The sequence below is a fragment of the Vigna unguiculata genome, chromosome 3 (assembly GCF_004118075.2).
Source record: "Vigna unguiculata cultivar IT97K-499-35 chromosome 3, ASM411807v1, whole genome shotgun sequence".
Lineage (NCBI taxonomy): Eukaryota > Viridiplantae > Streptophyta > Magnoliopsida > Fabales > Fabaceae > Vigna > Vigna unguiculata.
The window spans coordinates 10,960,243-10,980,296 of record NC_040281.1 but is presented as its reverse complement, the minus strand read 5'-3'; the positions used below and the strand labels follow the sequence as shown (position 1 = coordinate 10,980,296).

Below are 20,054 nucleotides of genomic sequence, written 5' to 3'. Positions count from 1 at the left end.
AACTGGTTCATTGTTAGTTTCAGGAATAGGTTTAGATTTCACATATTGTGCAATGTTACCCTCCTGAAATATTCAAAAAGAAAATGTCAAGATTTATAACTTTTTCCAAGACAAATAGCAGTCACAATTAAAGTAGCCAACACATAAAAGTAATAAACTTGATTAAATTAAGCCTGTTACCAGATTGAAAGAAACTTAAGCGAGGAGTTTCCATACCACTATAAAGGTCCAATACTTCAAATCAGTGTAGTTTGTATCGAATTATTCTTCCCGAGCATAGATTAGAGGCGTCAAAATAGATTGGAACCTGCGAGTCAACCAAATTTATTACGGATTCGTGCTGATTTAGTTTAAATTTTTTTTATAAATTTCAATACAGATTAATTTTTGATCCAGTTCATCTAGAACCCAGCTCACCCGGATTGAGTCCGTGGTGAGCCGGATTGACTCACTAACCGCAAATAAAGAGTTACACAAGTGTTTTATGTTAAGTTGAGCTTTGCATTTGGATCATATTAAATTGTTTTTTTTAGCCAACACATAGATAATTTGTATTTTTGTGATTTGGTTTTTATTTGGATTGTATAAAGTTTATTTAGATTTTAATTTATAATTTAGTTTTAACTGACAAAAAAATAAAACAAATTGTATTATTTTTAATTAAGTGAGTCCGTGAGCCAACTCGTTTAATCCACCAACCTGTGGTAGGCTGGACCGAGACAGGTTCGAATTTTTTTGACTTGCTAATATAAGTGAATCGAGTTGGATTGACTCACTAAATGATATGAGACTAGCCGGATTACTCATTTTAACAATTCTAACAAAGATCTTGTTTTACGTTATACCATCCGTATGGAACCAAACTAAAATTCAACTGTACATAATCTAACCAAATCCCTATTCATGACATTCATACATAACGCAACAACATTGTGTGTTATACACAGAAACAACACACGCCAATACGCTTAGTTTCACATAACCATCATCACCATCTAGCGAAAAATTAACACTTTTCTCAAATTACAAAAACAAAATCTTGAGAACCAAGACCCAGATACAAATAAAACCCTAAAATTACAAAATGACATACATCTAGCAAAAATAAAACACACGAAAATAGGGGTTAATTAACCTTGTGCCACATAGCAGCCACCTAGACTTTGTCAAAATATGATTTTCCATTTAAAAGCATTTTGAACTTGACATAAACTTTGTGCATGATCATATCCAACAAAATTGCTTTAGTTGGGACATCTTCTTGCACAATTTCAAGTAGCTAAATTAAGAATCATCATCAACTCTTAGGACAGGAACAGTAGTAGTACTATATATGATAGGACATACAATGCATATGCTTCAATCGGTTATAATATATTCCACCTTTTAAAGGTAGTTTAATTAAAAAATGCTTCATAACGTGTACGTAAGGGCTTTGTAGACAGGATTAGATATCGTGTTTGAAAAAACCATCACCTAAAGTCAATAAGAAAATCTCAAATTCGATTAACTGGTCCACACTGAATTAAAATCGGTTAATGAGTCACCTGCTGTAATATTTAAATATACATAATTAATATAATATAGTAGATTCAATAATAGTTATTCCCTTTATTCCTATATAAATGTGTTTAAGGATTTTCACTAAAGAATACATTTAATTTCTTCTGTTTTTTAATGTAATTTTAAATAAGTTTTGCTTATTATATTCCCTTTAATTTTCTCTCTCCTTTTAGTTTTCAAAGAATTTTGAATGCATAATAAAAATGGAAATATAATTTAAAAAATATGTAATCATGAAATTTTAACGATAACAGATAAAGAAATTAATAAAAAAACGATTATTATATATGAAAAAAGATAATACATTATTATTATTAATGATTAATTAATAATTCGGTCAATTTAAGTTATCTTTCGTATCCAAATTAATTACGACCTCAATCGTAAGAGATAATGTCATTGTTTTGAATAGATACTCCATGCTTAACTCGTTTTGAAAACAATGTATGGGTTAGTTTGATGGGATTGTATTGTACCATCCAACAATGCAAAGTTGGAAATAATGGCTCAGTTTCGTTAGTTTTGTGTTCTATGTATAGTCATTCGTCATCAACAATATTGTCGGTGGGGTGGTGAAGTTGGTATATATAAGAAATGTGTAACTATATTTTCTGATTTTGTTAAAATATTTAATAAATATTTAAAAATATATATTTTATTTCTTCTATTTTTATATATTTATTTTCCTAATTTTTTACTTTTACATATTTATACCCCTAATTCTTTATTTTTATCTTAAAATTGTGATTGTTTCTAGTTACTCTCACTGACTCAACGTCTTCAAACCGCTACCGTATACAATGAACTGTCGAATAATAATATACTGTACATGATGTCTTATCACTTTACAATATCGTACATGAAGTCTTGTTGTCACTTTAAAATATCTAAATGCACTATTTAACATTTTCACTCCTCACCCTATAAATGTACCAAACTACGGTGATTCATCATCTCACAAGTGTGTCTATCTATCTATTAAGCACATATGTTTTGGCCATGGCACTGCATTTCGTGTCCTGCATTTTTTCTTCCAAACCTCAAATTGTTGCACCAAAGGCTCAACATTCTCAATATTTCAACTCTTCCAAACTTGATGCTCTTCACATTTCCAACAAATGGAACATTGTTCCGGAGGAAAGGTCTAGCGCAGAAGTATACAAAACGGTAGGTCAAAATTTCATGTTTTGCTAATCTTGTTGTTGGAACCTGAAAATGATAACCACATCACACACACAAAAAACAAACACAATCATATACATGAAGGGTTGAAGTGATTATGAATTTCCTTGGCAGGGAAATCTGAGGAGGAATCTGAGGGAGAAAGTGGAGGTGGTGAAGAATGAATTGTGGAAGAGTGTGGATGAAAGCTCATTCAAAGGTTTGCAGATGATTGATGTAATGCAGCGCTTAAACATTGATTACTACTTCCAAGACGAAATAGAAGCATTGATAGGGAAGCAATACGCGAATTGTAGTAGTGTTGGGAGTGGTTATGGTAATCATATTCATCAGATTGCACTTCGATTCAGGCTATTCAGACAACATGGTTACTTTGCGTCCCAAGGTTGGTTCTACTAAACTTTATACTTCCACGTGTCTTGATATCTTCATCTAATCATTCCCATACTGACACCGGGGTTATCATTTAGAGACTTTAATTTTATATATATTATATTATTTTTACACATATAAGAATTTTATATTATTTTTAATTTAAAATTTTAATATAATGAATTTATGAGTCTTTTAGTTTATTTAGTGTTTAATTTTATTTTTTTATATTTAATGTGGATTTTTTATTCAGATTATTTTCAACAAATATGTATATGCTAAAAGCCACACAAATGTGTAACAAGTAGGAGTGGCTAAAAAAATCAATTTTCTTAATTTAATCTATTTTTCTTTGATCTAATCCATTTAAGATTCATTTTACAAAAAATTTAGTCTATTTAAAATTCATTTTATTGGATCTGGATTTCAATATAATCTACATTTAATATATTTTATGGAATAAATATCCATTCTCTAACTCCAGATTTTCAAATATAGATAATCAAAAAAATCCAGTCAAGTCAATCCCAACCGAAATCTTTTTGAGTCAGTCTTGACCCAAATTTGATCGTATTTGACCAAGTCCATCCTGATCAAAATTCGGTTGTATGTGGTCAAATTTTACCGAGTTGAGCTTGACCAAAATTTTGGCATATTCGATCGAGTCGGCCACGACTGAAAGTTAACCAAGTCGGCCCCATGTTGAAATTCAGCCGAGTTGACCCGACCAAAATTTTATCAAATTCGATAGTGTTAGAGTCCTAAGGAGACAAGTTTAAGAAAATTCAATTTAAATTTCTATTATAAAAAATGGATTCTAGATCTTGAACTTGATTTAAATATTTAGATCTGGATTTAAATCTTAATTCAAATATTTTGATTTATACTTTAAAAAAATTTAAACTAGTTCAGTTGAAAAATAAATAAATTTGAAATCTAAAATGATTGTGGATTGGATTATTCAAAATCCAATGATCACCTAGCAGCAAGAAAGTATTATTACCTGTGTATAGATTCTTGAAGAAAGTTTTATTTAAGTCCAAAACACTCGACTAATTAATGAGAAAACTTAGTTAAATTATGTGGGTTGGATAACTTCAAATACTTTCATATTTGCGTATGTTTTTGGATAAAAAAATATCTAAATTATGGAGACGTTCCTCTTCCTATATATGTAATGATTTCTAGTTGCGCATAGAACACAAAATTAAACACGTTGAAACATGTTATTCTTTTTCCTTTCCATCGTGACAAAGTTTATGTTATGCTCTATGAAAGAGATTAGAATACATAGATGAGAAAAGTAAGAGAAGAAAAAAGAAGAAAATATAAGTTGTTAATTAATAAAGAAAAATGGAATAGAAATATATGAAAGTAATAAATTAGGTTTGAAATTGTATTGTTAATAAAATTCCATTCTATTCTAATATTAAAAATATTTGTTGCTGTTTATTTTCTCCGATGGATTAACTTTTATGTAAAGCTGATTATATTAAATCGTCTACTAAATGAAAATTACGAATTTGGATTCTCTCCTGGATGTTTTGTGTTATTTTTTTATTAATATATTGATTATTATTTTTATAATACATTAATTATCACTAATTTTAATATTTTAAAATATATTAAAAAAATATTTAAAATATTAAACATTTATTTTTAATGGTCAGCAAAGAACCGTATCAAAAAGATTAATAGAGAATCTGGTTTCGAAAACTACTTGCATAAATATGAACTGCACGAAAATTCATGCGCAAATCTTCACACAAAAGAGTGGAAGTTTTCGGATGTGAGTGTGATCCGTTTTGTAATTTTATTTTTCTAATCCTGCAACACCAAGAGGCACAGTTTTTATCGTTTTTTGCTTCTTTCTCTTGGATGCTCTTTTCTCCTCATTCACTTCTACCGAAACAAACACGGGCCAAATGATTGCTTTTCCCTTTTTATATTATGTGAGGGCTAATGTTTGTTCATTGGAAACATCACAGAAGTGTTTGAAAAGTTCACCAACAAGGAGGGAAAATTCAAGCCAGAACTTAGTGAAAATATAAAGGGGATGGTAGACATATATGAAGCTTCACAGTTAGGCATAAAGAGGGGAACACATACTTGCTGAAGCTGAAAAATTTAGTGGCAAGGTCCTAAAGGAAAAGGTTGATTGCATCGATAGTCATGGAGATAAGCTTGTGAAGAGAACCTTAGAACACCCTTTTCACAAAAGCTTCGCCTTGTTTACCGCTAGAAATTTCTTGGGCGATTTTCATAACAAGAATCTATGGCTAAGTTCCTTTCGAGAGATTGCGAAAATGAATTTCAGTTTGCTACAATGCTCGTACCATCGAGAGATTGATCAAATTTCGAAGTATGATGGAAGTTTAATATTATTGATAAACTAAGGTATTTTGCTATCATGATGAGTCCTCACAGTTCAATCATTTTTGCAGATGGTGGAGCGGGCTTGGTTTAGCCAACGAGTTAGTGTATGCGAGAAACCAACCCCTTAAATGGTACATTTGGTCGTTGGCATGCTTCGCGGATCCTACTTTATCAGAGGAAAGGATTGAACTCACAAAACCAATATCTTTGATCTACATAATAGATGACATTTTCGATGTTTATGGGACTCTAGACGAGTTAACTCTTTTCACAGAAGCCGTTTGCAGGTGGGTAAATGAATCCACTTATTTACTATAAGAACTTTCATAGATCAAATTACAAACAAAGATTAATAAAGAACCGTGCAGATGGGATATTACAGCCCTTGAACAACTACCAGATTACATGAAGACATGTTTCAGGGTCCTCTATAATCTCACTAATGAAATCAGCTCCAAGGTGTATCAGAAGCACGGGTGGAACCCCATACACCCACTACAAAATGCGGTAAAAGAATACCCGCATATGATTCATTTTATACTCTACTGTAAATCCTTAGTTTACTAAGATTCATGTGAAGTTTTCAGTGATGCATGTGCAAGAAGTTTGGTTTATATCTACATATTGAGAATTTTATCATAATTGAACATTGATATCTTGATGATCATATATATAGAATGTAAAATAGATGGTGATTTTTGTGCAGTGGAAGAGTCTGTGCAAAGCCTTCCTAGTTGAAGCAAAATGGTTTGGGTCTGGGAAGTTGCCCGGTGCTGAAGAATACTTAGAGAATGGGAGTGTTAGCTCTGGAGTGCATATTATGTTGGTTCACAGTTTTTTTCTTTTGGGTGAGGGATTAACCGAGGAAAATGTTGAGATCATAGACAGAAATCCTAACATCATTTCTTCCCCAGGAACAATTCTTCGACTCTGGGATGACTTGGGAAGTGCACAGGTAAACAAATTTTATGTGTTGATAGAGTTAATATTATAAATTTGAGTCTATAATATTACCACAGTGGTATTGCTGTAAAGGATGAGAATCAAAAAGGCAATGATGGATCGTACGTGGATTATGTGATGATGGATAAGCCAGAGTACACGAGAGAAGTAGCAAGAGAAAGAGCGATGAGTAAGATTTGTGATGCATGGAAGAGACTGAACCAAGAATGCTTGTTTCATAAACAGTTTCATCCAACATTCACGAAGGCTTCACTGAATCTGGCAAGGATTGTACCATTGATGTATAGTTACGACGAAAAACAGTCCCTTCCAGGACTAGAGGAGCAAGTGAAGTCTCTGCTTTATGATAGTTTTCTTTAATTTATAGCACTCCAAGTAATCCCTATGTTGGGTTTAGGTGACCACACTCATTCAAGGAACACCTCCTTAATGGTTTTACCACTTTGCCTTACTAAGTTCCACTGAGAACTACTATTTAAATTTTTATAAATGTATGGAGTGCTTATAAAAACGAAAGGAACTTGCAACTTTTCAAAACCATAACTAACTCTTCAACAGTTTAGTGCAATGGCGAAATCTAGCGAGAAATAACCTATAGAATTATATATGCTACGATTCAAATAGCATACCGTGAATCCTAAATGACTCTTGTATTAAAAGGGTTGATGATAATAATATAATATTGAACTAATTATTTTCCATTTAACCTTTTAGTTTCAGAGCTTGTTTTACTTGTTAGAAAATATTTAGATTTTTTTAGTTTAAAAGAGAGATTAAGAAGGAATAATCAATAATGACTTATATTTGTGATTGTCAAGAATGTCTTGTATAGTTCGTTTGTAATCAACTTTTTAACTAGTTTTGAAAAAATAAAAATAAACAAATAACGTATCATAAGAGTTAAGGGTGAATTACTATAAACTCTATGTAATTATTGCTTTTTAGATGACTTCTATTTAGGACTCGTTAAAATGAATTGAAGTACACTGTACTGTTCAAACTGTAGTAAACTGAATTGAAAAATCATTCAAATAAACTGAATTTACCTTTTTTTTATTCTAAAAAATTAACTGAATCACTAAAATGAATTGGACTCTAATATAAACTGAATTATTATAAATTAAATATTTTTTCCGAACTGCATTATTTTGAAAATGCATCTTCTATTTTTATTTTATACTTAGATTATTGAATTTGTGCAAAATATGTTTTCACGATACCATATCTATTTTACTATTTCAGAATTAGAGTTTTTTAATTAAATTAATATAACTATTGATTTATTATATATATCTGAAAAACATGTTAGTCGTATCACATTCGAATATTACATAATATATTCTTAAACATATATAATCATTATCAATATTATGATAAAGTGAAAATAATTATCACTTAGTTATGATGAAGAAATATAATATCAATTTTATTTTAAATCACGGCACCATAATTAAATTAATGCAATTTAAATTAGTACAATTTTACAATATACATTTATCAACGGTTAAAAAATGTAGAGGATAACAAGAGATGTTACCTTATTGATATTATTATAATATGTAAATAATAACTGCATACACCATTATACTATATAATTTGAAAAAAATTACAGCAAAAATAAATCAAAGAGGGTGAATGTAAATAGAAAAAAATCCATCAAAGTTTTAATTTATTCTTTTGTCGTAGGTTTTATATAGTTTGTAGAGCCTCTAGTTGCATTAACTACTAGTTTAGAATTATTTGACATAATAAATCTTTTACTGGATGAAATGGTTTAAATAAAAATGAACTTTTGTATATCTAAAGAAAAATAAAAAATAAAGGATAGTGAAGAAATGGGTGTAAAAGAATGTTTCAACTTCCGTAACTACGAAACTTGAAATGATTTTCTGGTTAAGACGAGACGCCTTCCAATAATATCATCAGGAGCTCTCAATTAATGCATCTGTAATTGGTGAATTGCATTGTGAGCTTGAAGGCCAAGTGAGCGAGCCTCAAGTTTGCAGCACTCAAATCAATCAACACTTAAAAGCAGTTTTAGTTACCTCATCAATTAAGTGAACTGTATTTTCGGTGGTTCAATTTTTTAAAAGTGAACTATTAAATAGTTTAGTTAAATTTCTACTCTAAATAATTCGGTAAATTTAGTTTAATATAGTACACTTTATATTTTGAAACAGTTCAAATAATTTTGTCCAGTCCTACTTCTATTAGATCATCTTTTGTTCTTGTAAAAATGTTTTGTATTCTACTCAATATCCGTTTCTAAGTATACCTATAAAGTCATAGCAAATGCTAGTAATATCCTCTTTTTTTATATGTGAATGGGATGTTTTTATATTCTTACTCGAAAAGGTGTATTGATGGACAAAAATTTTTGGTATTATAAAAGAATTTGTTAGTAAATTAAAATTATCGACGGTTATTAATGACAAAACATCTATTATTAAGATCTTAGTTATAACTTTTATCGATAGATTTTCTTTGCAGTTAGTAATTACATATGTGACAGTTGGTAATTATTGACAACCAAAATTCATTAGTAATTATCTGTCGGTAAAAATCTTGATTTGATTTTTTTTTTCATCCTCGTATTCTTTTTTTTTTTCATTTTCTTCTTCCATTTTTTTCCTTTTTCTTCTTCCTTTTCTTTTCTTCCTCTACTTCCTCTTTTTTTCCTCCTCCTCTTACGTCGTTAATGCTGCAACATTTCGTTGTGACTCTTCCTCATTCTCCTCTTCCTCCTCCTCATCCCCATCCATTGTCCATATTGTCACTACTTCTATTGTTGTCACAACTCTATTATTGTTGTTATAACTGTCTCTATCGTTGTTGTTGTCACTTCCTTCTCCTCTTCTTCTTTCTTTTTCTCTTCTTCTTTCTTCTTCTCTTCTTTGTCACACAAATCTTCAATTAATTTATAAAAACAAATTATCAAATATGACAGAAAAATTTGCACCCATTTATATCGAATAAATTACAAACAAATTTAGAAGAAAAAAAAATTATTGACACTTTTCAAAAAGTACAGTTACCAATAGATTTTCAACAAAATGTGTTTACCAACATATTTAAAAAACATGGTGTTCATTTTATTATCGAAATTTATCAACAAAAATACTTATCTATAAAAAGAAAATCTGAATTTCTAATGAATTTTACCAACAACAAATTTTGGTTAATGATATAAATTCTATTTTATCTGCAGATTTTAGACAGATCAATTATTAAAAAAACATTTATAATAAAATTTTTAAAATTCATCAATAATATTCGTTTATAAATTTTATTTTACCAATAATTGTTTTTCCATCACATTTCTTGTTGTGACTTCTACTGATGTGTTATGTGCATCAATAATACAATTTTTTTAAATGTAAATATACTTTATTAAAAGCTTATACTAATTTTAATATATTTAGTATATTATTTGTAACATCCAAAATAATAATAATATAAATAAATAAAATAAAAGAGATATATTTTTTTAGTAAGAATATTTTATGAAATTATAATTATCTTTTTCATATAATTTAAGAATTATCGAGGACAATTTTAAAATATATCCTAATAAGATTAATTAGATTTTTAAAAAACAAATCACTTATATATGAAATATATATTTTCAAATTAAACTATAAGATTTTATACATGGGAATTAATATTAAATTATTACCGTATAAGGTAATTTTATTAAAGCAAGAAAAAATAATAATAAAATAGAATAAAAGGGTAACAAGTAGATAACGTGTAAAAGTTATTAAAAAAATAAATATGAAAGGATAAAGTAATAATAAATGTCATTCTATCATGTTAGTGTGAAGAAAAAAAAAATGTGCGAACCAGTAATTCAATTGAAACGTAATTAGCGAAACCAAAGGAAATGAGGTTAAATTTGAACTAATGTAATCATTACAAATAAGAGTATAAATAGGATGAATAGGAAGAGAGGAGAGATATTGAGAACGAAAGAAAAAAAAAATCTTTTTACTTTGATTATTTTTTATCTGTTTATAATTACTTTTATCTCTATATTTACTTTAAGTGAGGTGTCTCTAACCTCATTCTAATTTATATTTAGTTCTTGTTCCTATTTATTTATTTATATTCATCTTTAGTTGTGCACTGGTCCTATTTATTCAATTTATATTTACTCTCATTTACTTATTTATATTTATCCTCAATTACGTACCGACTCTTTTTATTTATTTATATTTATTTTAGTTATTCATTGATCCTATCTATTTATTTATTTATTATAGTTTAATATTAAAATAAAATTTATGATAAATAAAAATTTGATTATTGTAGTTGGAGGTATGACCTTGGAGATTTAAACGAGTTAGTATTACTCAAGTTGATATGTTCACTTTGTTGGCCATGAGCTCATTTATCCTGACTAGTCACTACAAAATTAATCAATATTTTTATAAAAGTATAATAAAAATCCATTTTTATGGATTTGGGAGAATTTTCATTTCATTTTATTTTATTATGATATGCTGTTTTTATTTTATATTTGTCTCACTTCCCTATTTTATGATTGTGTGTGAAAAACAAAATTTTATAACATTATCATAGATGGCTGCTCCCAACATGCCTGATCCCTTCTTCGCTGATATTGTGGCTATTTTTCCGGGAGATGCATGGTAAACCAATACAGTGAATAATTCTGTAACATTTCAGGGAACGGGAAACTCTACCATTACTTTTCTATCTGCTCCGAATGCGCCAATTGTCATCGAAGGACAAATCGGAGTTACCTTTTATTTACCCCCAACAGTTCAAGTGAACCCTATCCATAACATTTTCCCTCCACCTGTTTGAAAGCCAATATATGAGGGGAAAACTGTATATAAATAAATATTTTTCTTTCTCTTGTAGTGTAGAAAATATAAGATGTACTAAACGGTGTAGATATAAGTTGCATACAGTACTGTAAATATATATATATATATATATATATATATATATATATATATATATATATATATTATGTATAATTTTACCTTTAAATTTTATAAGTATATTATAGGAAATAATAAAAATAAGTAAAAAAAAAAATTGTCGTCACATTATTCTAAAATTAACTTTTTGAATGTTCAAGGTTTTACATTACCTCAATTGCGTGGAATAATGTTTACATTTATGAATTTTTGTAACCTTATTCACATTAAGAGCATAGAAAATAAAAATGTTTACATTGATGAATTTTACCCTAGTTAGTATACAATTTCTAAATTAATATAAAACTTATAATTACTACTAAGATTATTAAAACTTATAAGACTAATTGGAAGTTGATAATAATTATTGATCAAATTCTTAAGATTTTTCTTTGTTCATTGCGAAAAAAGCTAACAATTTAATAATTACGAACATATTTTACGTGTGAGTTTTCAATTCTATTTTGTTTCTTATTTTATATAATTTAATACTAATAAATTTAATGATTAATACAATTTTAATTTACATTATTTTTATAGGGTTATGGAAATGTATTTGATTGTAAGGGCTTCAATAAGTTATTAACAAGATTGAATTAAAAAATATATAATATATTATTATTATCTGTATTTAACTTATGTTAATTAGAGAGTCGTAAATGTGAATATATATATATATATATATATATATATATATATATATATATATATATATATATATATATATATATATATATATATAATTCTAGCTTCAAATATTATTGACTTATGAAAGGAAGTAATACGGAATTAATTTAAATTTCTAAAATAATTAGACATAAATTTAAACTTTTATAATTGACTAAAAGTATTATATTATATAAATATGAGGTGACTCATACTCATAAAGAGATAAGATATTAAAATACATTTAACTTGAGTGTGCATAATTTTTTAAGTATCAATTGTAAACTATCATGTTAGGATTGCCATATTTATATAATTAATAATAGATTCTGTTTAAATATATTATTAACTTTTAGTAAAGTTTAAAATTATTTAAAAATATAAATATATATTTTTTTTAATATTTTTGCCTAAGAATTACGTCTGATATAGGTGGAATACTGCCATGCAATGGAGAAAATTTTTTTACGTTAGTTTATTAATCGACATAAAAAACATTAAAATGTTTATATTGTTGTATTTAACGAACATAACAAATAACAAAAGTTCTCTTTCTCCACCCAACAACACCGCCCCAACAACACCGCTATTGCGGCTAAATTCTTGCCAGGCCTCTTTTTCTGATAATGAAATTTCTTTGCCACAATTAGGTTCACCAACTTTCATAGTTATTTGAGAATATATTCTCGTATCTTTCTTCATTAAAAAACTTACAAATTTTGAGAAGTAAAAGCCAACTTCATTTCATAAAATTGGATTTAAGAGCCAAAGTGTGTATAATGAATGAGAAGCAAGTTCATATAATTTGAAATGCCGGAGCCTACACTGCTGACAAATAGAAAGTTGTTGCATAGAAAAACAAATAGGACTTTCCAAACTTGTGATACATAAGAGTAAACAGGTCCATTTTGATTTAAAATATAACAACTGTCTATTCTAACTATTAAAATATCTATTTTAGTTGATTTGGAATTTATAACAACTTCTCGTTAGGATATGATAGATCTAAATTTTTTTATTAGAATAGATTCCAATACCATGGAAAGACTATGCATGCTAAGAGGATAAAAATATATTATTATTTTTATTGATGATAAACAGATGTGTGTATTTGTATGTGCGTATAAAAATATTAGGAGTTAAAAAAACGATTACAATAAGAAAGTATTATTAATATAGTAATTAATAAACTATTGGAAAGACTCACTTTCAAACTGAGAATAAATATTTGGCATCTCAACTTAGAACAAAAGTCATAAAATATTGAAGGAGAAAGATCTATCGTAAAGATATACACCAACCGAAGAGAAAATGAAATTTAATCAACCTAATGTAGTACTTTATTCTTGTATGATGTTGAAATGTATTTCAACATGCTTTATACTTTCATGAAACACTTAATTAAAAGTAATTTATAAAGATAATTGATTAATTTAATAGAGACAAGAGATTAAACGAGTGAATGAAAAGTGATAGAATTTTACTAATAGAAATAAATTCGTCCAAAAAACATCATTTATCAATGAATTTTATCAACATAAGTAAATTCGTTAACAAAATTTGTAGGTAAAATAAAATGTGAATTATTGACAAAAAATATCAGTCGATAAAATTTGTTGATAATCTAGAATTGTTAATACTAACAATTTTCCTGTCGGTAAAATCTATCAATGAAATGACCATATGTTCCCGCTTTGATTCATGATAAAAATTTTCAATAAATCCGTCGATATGAATTTCTTAAAATCCACCAATCAAATAAAATTAATTATTGAAGAAAGAATTGCCACTAAATTAGGCGTCAAATTTTTCACTCAATTTAGCGAAATATGTTTATAAATTAATTTTATGAAATCCACCATTAAAAATTTGTCGATAAAATAAAACTTTGATTATCGATCAAAATTTGTTAATAAATTAGTTACCAAATTTCCTGCCTAATCTGACGATAAATTTTTATAAATGAATTATAAATGTGTAAGAAAAAAAGAGATGTAGTAGTAAAAGGAGAAGAAAAAGAAGAACAAGAAGAAGGTGGAGGGAAGGAGGAAAAGGAAATGAGCCTCACAATATAGCATTGACAATAGTGCAAAAATGGCAGCAGATTGGTGTCAATGGTGGAGGTGGCAGTGGTAGCAAGGAGAAAAAAAGAAGAGTGAAAGGAGGAGGAGAAAGAGAATGAGGAGTCAACTGTGGTGGCAGTTCTATCTTAAGGTAAAATCAATTACTCTAGCGGTATTAGCAAAATTAAAAACATTTTTAGAAATTTTTCAGTGAGCAGCTGCTTGGTTCTTTTAGACACAATTCTAAATAGTAGACTTAACCAAAATACAAAAAGCTTATTACAAAAGTTTACAAGTCTTCAAGCATTTCTTGTCTTCACTTAAGCTTGCATTTTTCAACTTGATAATCATTATCAAAGCTTTCTCTTGAAAAAAGATATTCATCTTCTTCTTTTATCAACAAAAGTCGTAAGTTAAAGAGTGTCATTGACAATGAGAAAAAGAAAAACTAAAACCAAGTGCTTTTTCAAATAATGAAGTATATGAAATACTACTTGGTAATGAACAGAAGTGAGAATGGACACCATTTTCTACTTTAGACCACACTGAACTAGCCCACATTTATAAAAGTATTGCCTAAATAGAAATTACCACAAATATATGGGTGTGAGTTAAAACTACTAAAGGCCATATTTTATAAATCGTTAATTATTTAGGCAACTTTTTTTTAAAAGTTACCCATAGAAAATGTGGACAAACTAATAAAATTGTGGCATCTTCCTTATGTTGTTTCCTTATCGGTTATACTATATACTATGAATCTTCTTCGTGCCTATAGATTAGGCAATGCTGGCACAACGACAAATAGAAAACCATTGCATAAAATAGGAATAAGTCACAATTTTTTTTATTGTAACTTATATAGTGAGTTTTATTTGCCTTAAACCTAGAGAATATACAAAAAATGTTGTCTATTTATTTTAAGCAATATGGTAGAAATAATGATAGTTGTAGGCAAAAGTTGTTAAAATGTGGATAGTTTATACCACATTTTTTAAGTGTGATAATTTAACTTTAAATATTTTAAAATTATCATCATGTAACTTAATTAAATTATTGTAAGATGGATCAATTGTCTTATGATGGAGGGTACTGGGTCAAGTCACAATCAAATCATGACACTTTAGTTGCTACAATCTTAAGAAAAAAGAGTTACAATTTAACTATTAGCTATAACTTTTGGCTTAATGATAAAACTTAATCCAATAATTGGTATTAGAATCAAGGTCACAAGTTTGATTCTCAATATTTTAAATTGTTTTGCATAAAACTATGAAATAACACGTTGGCTAAAAAGTGTGCTCTATTATTTGCTTCTAAGGCAATGGTTTTATAAAATTTTGTAGCCATAGAAAAAAAAATCGTTGTTTTTTAGCAATGGCCACGACGGTATATTCTATGGTTGAAAAATTGTGATAAAATCGTTGTCTAAACTTAAAACCATGATTTTTTTTACTTTAGACAACATTTTTAAATTGTTGTTTAAATTACAAAATGGTGTAGGAGATGAATTGACTAAGATGTTGGATAACACTAGTAATGTCTCGGTATGTTTTGGTGAGATATAACAATCAACCAATTACTTTCGTATAGAAGATGAATCATTTAAAAAACTATGCCAAGCCAACAAACTAAGTCGAATAAATCATTGGTGTGAATGTTGGGTGGGAAGATATATTAAATCACCAAGGCAAAAGTTTTATCAAGAAGATATGTGATGTGTACAATTTCAAAAATCTCATTTACCAACAAGCATTAAAGAAAATCATTAAATACCAATAAAATTTAAAGACAAAAAATCATTAGTCATTATATTAACTAAATTAGAGACTATTTTATAAACTAAAAGTTATTAATATTTAAAATAGTCTCCATTATTAATAAAAATTATAATTAGCTTATGAATTAGAATCTAAATCAGTGTCAAACATTAATTACCAAAATATTAGCTATTATTATTATTAATTCTAAATTAGTCTCTAATTCAAAAATACAAAAGAATTTAAAATCAATAATAGTACATAGCTTAAATCATAGTAGTTAATATTAGATGTTAGTTTTTACTCTAATTTACTAATCATTTATAATTTTTTGTTTAGATACATAGATTATTTTAGATATAATTAATTTTAATCACGGTAAAAGCTTATTCTTTTTATTTTTAAATTTAATTATTATTTAATAATTTTCTAGTAATAAATAATTGCGTATAAATCTATTGATAAAGAGTGATACGTAAAAGAATGATATTAACTACCACCACCTAATAGAAGAAAGGTAGAGATACTCACGTATCACCGACTAGTGGTGGCTCGCTTGAAACATACAAATTCGATATAATCTACAATCTTGTCAAAAAACCCTTCAAAATCCTCCATGTAAAACCCACTTAACCTACAACTATAATATTCATCCTTTCTTGGTTTTCAATGTTTTTCTGTTGAGATTTCTCTCTCTTCTAACATCAATAATCTTCACCGCTATATTTGATAAAATAATCTCCCAACGTAAAAAGTCAACACTCAAAATTTCAAAAAACTTTAAGACACATCCAAAATAACTAACCACTTAAAGAAGGAAACAAGAAAAAATACTTGCGAACATACCCGTACTAGAAGATGCCTGCAACATGTCATGAAGAAAAAAAATATCAGCGTTGCAATGTTAAACACAAATGGGTATCAAGTATATTTTATTTAAAGTTGAAGTATAATTTGTGTAATTTATTTCATTTGAAAAAGAGATGTAGGAATATTTAAATTGTGTTTGAACTTCATTTTGATCTTGAAGTGACGTAAGATTTATTGAATATATCAGAAAAAAAAAACATAGGATGGCTTGCATTATTATATCTTAGTTTATATTTATTTTTTTTTATTATTTTTATTAAAACGTGCCTTTTAAAAGGAGAGAAAAATTTCAAACATTTTTTGTTGAACCAACAACTAAGATGTTTTCTCAAACACATGGACATGAATGGTGTACGTTAGTGGACGTGGAATTAGGTGACATTCAATATGATCAATAATGCAGTTCCTGTGATTTATTATTTGAAATTAAAATGAGTGTACAGAATTGGACATGAAGCTTAATTAATTTATCGGGAAAAAGTCGCTTTATGCAAGTCGTGTGGTTATGAACTTCTAAAAACACCTACTATTATCATGCGACAACTTCATCAAATTTAGTATGTGAATGTGTTAAATGGTGTCGTGGGTTTTGCTGCTTGGTTTTTAGTGCCCTGTTCGTTGAATTAATTACTTAAGAAACAGAGTTAGAGTTGGTAGCCAAATAACAAATGTAATAACAAGTAAACAACTAAGACTTCCACGAAGAACACCAAAAACTAGGTTTCAATTCTTTAGCCAAGGAAATTAAAAGATAATTTTCTTAAACTTTTGTGAAGTCACATAGATGATGAAGGAATACTTGATGAATAACAGTTACGAAATTCACGATGTGCATGCAATTGCGTAATTTTTTTTTATCTTTTCGGCTGGGCCAAGTAGTCATCGCTATATATGTAATATCATAAATATTTTGTGGTCATGTTTTTTTGAGAGTGATGCTTATACCAATCACGTATGTACTTTACCAAACCACTATTTGTCGTATCTACTTAGGCACATGCTTCCTTAAATATGTTTCACTATATATGCACATAACATTTCCAAGACAAGTACGTTCAAACCGAAAAAGTTGACCACAGAGGTTCATCAATGAAATTCTATACCAATTTTCTGACTCAAGATTAGTGCTCTTCATTCATACATTTCTTCTCAAATTAATTAATTTCAAATATATATTTAGATAATTTTTTTACACAAGATTAGCCAAATTATTTCTTTTTTAGAAGAGTATAGAGGTTGCTCCAAACAAATCCAAATTAACTTATATAAATTAATTTTAATTTTTAGAGACACTAGTTTTTTTTTTATTCTTATCTCTTTTATATATATATATTTCCTTAAAAAAAGTTCCTCCACAAAATATATATATATATATATATATATATATATATATATATATATATATATAGTAAGTCAAGCTGTTTAAGAAATACATAAAAAGTGCTTTATGGAGAAAGGGGTGATACGAAATTTTCCACCTTCTATCTGAGTGAAATAAGTGGGCAAACGATTAAATTAGTTAATAAAATTATTGAATTAAAAATAAATTAATTTAATGATTAACAATGTTTGATAATTTGTTGCTCCGTTCCAATTTTAAGAGTTGGTTCCTTTGAAATTATGTTAACTATTTATTAAACAAATATACTCCTATTTTCTACATGTTTTTTTTAAAAATAATTTGAATATTTATTTTGAAAGTGGGAATAAAAACTCCGACAAATACTTTGTAATCTTACAGACTTTAACAAATATATTTCTTGTTCAAAATGCATATGAACTTTACAAAATCAAGGAGAAGAGTTTTATATGCATACATACACTTTGAATAGAAATAAAAATTAATCAGAAACTTAATAACTATTTTATGAAAAATATTATACTTCTTAATCTTATTTAAAACAGTAAAAGGAGTCTTAAAAGAAGTTTACTACGTACAAAAAATAAAATTAAAATCATTATTGTTGACAATGATTAAATTTGTAAATTTTAGAAGTCACGGAAATATAAAACCATCTTTTGTACAAAATTTTAAAATCACATCCTAGACTACTTTCCCCGTGGGTCTTACAATGCCACAAGTACGACATAATATGTTTCTGATTGAATTTTTGCTTTAATGATGGGTCTCAATACTTTATTAAGAGTTATTGTTGTAGAACAATCATCTTTCATGATGATATCTTGTCTTTTCTTCTGACATCTTATATATCAGGCATGAATATTCACTCCAAAGAGTTTTCTATATAAGTTTAAAAGTGTACTTATATAAATATGTCTTTTAACAGTAACATGATCTTTAAAAATAAAATTATTTCTCATAACAAACATGAGTTTGTTTATGAACATGGATTCAGAAGTATGAATTTAATAAGAAGAAAGATGTTCTTTATATTAAAGGAAAAATAATAAAAATAAAAAGATTTTAGATAAAAAAAATTCTAGAAATTGATGAGTAATTTAATAATTTTAATAAATTGAAATAACATTTTAATTGATAAAACAATTATTATTTATATTTATTTATCATTATAATTATTGTTATTATTATTTATATCATTTCTTCGCAGAAATTCGCATGAAAAAAAAAATTAAAAGAAAAGTTGTCTCGTTTTTTTCACGTTAAAATTTGAATTTTTTTTTTTTCAAATCTTCGTTTGCTTTTGTTTAGGTGAAAATAAGTGATATGGTACTTTCACTATAACTAAGCATTTTTCTGAAAGATTATTTTTTTACTTTCTCTTTGGGATCATTTTTTCTTGAAATTTTTATTTTTAAAAAATAAAATCAAAACAAAAGAAACAAATATTCTTAATTTCAGATTTTAAGAAACTAAAATTCTTCTGTTCTAACAAATGGCCCCTATATTTTTGAAGGAAATGAGATTTTATAAAACTGTGTGGTGGAGGTGAAGGAAGGAAAAGATAAAGGAAGAAAGAAGTGACTGCAGTGGCAGAGCTTGTCGGAGTCCGGATAGCTTTGGTTTCCATCACAGTGGTAGATTATTATGCTTTTTGCATTATTGTGATTAGAAAATGGTACCTAACTAAAATCCACTTTAAAATATAAGAATTAGTATAACTATTTTAAATATATAAAAAAATCAATATTTTACATTATTAGATAAATATTTTTTTATGTCAAAACATTACCACACAGGAAATGGTCCGAAACAGACTTCAGAGTTTACTTACCTTATCCCAACAACTCATGTTTCTCATGGTTCACCAAAAAAGAATAGTCGTGGCTCCATGCGTGCGAAACCTTATAAATAGAGTCAAATTCCATGTATT

The 20,054-nt window shown here is 27.5% G+C and overlaps 1 protein-coding gene across 1 annotated transcript; it reads left to right on the top strand.

Moving 5' to 3' along the window:
- Window positions 1-2,536: 2,536 nt before the first annotated feature.
- LOC114177509 ((3S,6E)-nerolidol synthase 1-like) lies at window positions 2,537-6,988 on the top strand. The gene is given in 8 exon segments (XM_028062885.1): window positions 2,537-2,730; window positions 2,860-3,130; window positions 5,106-5,212; window positions 5,214-5,479; window positions 5,562-5,780; window positions 5,862-6,000; window positions 6,200-6,448; window positions 6,529-6,988. Coding segments are annotated over 8 exon segments (1,707 nt in total). The 5' UTR covers window positions 2,537-2,562; the 3' UTR covers window positions 6,817-6,988.
- The last annotated feature ends 13,066 nt before the right edge of the window (window positions 6,989-20,054 follow it).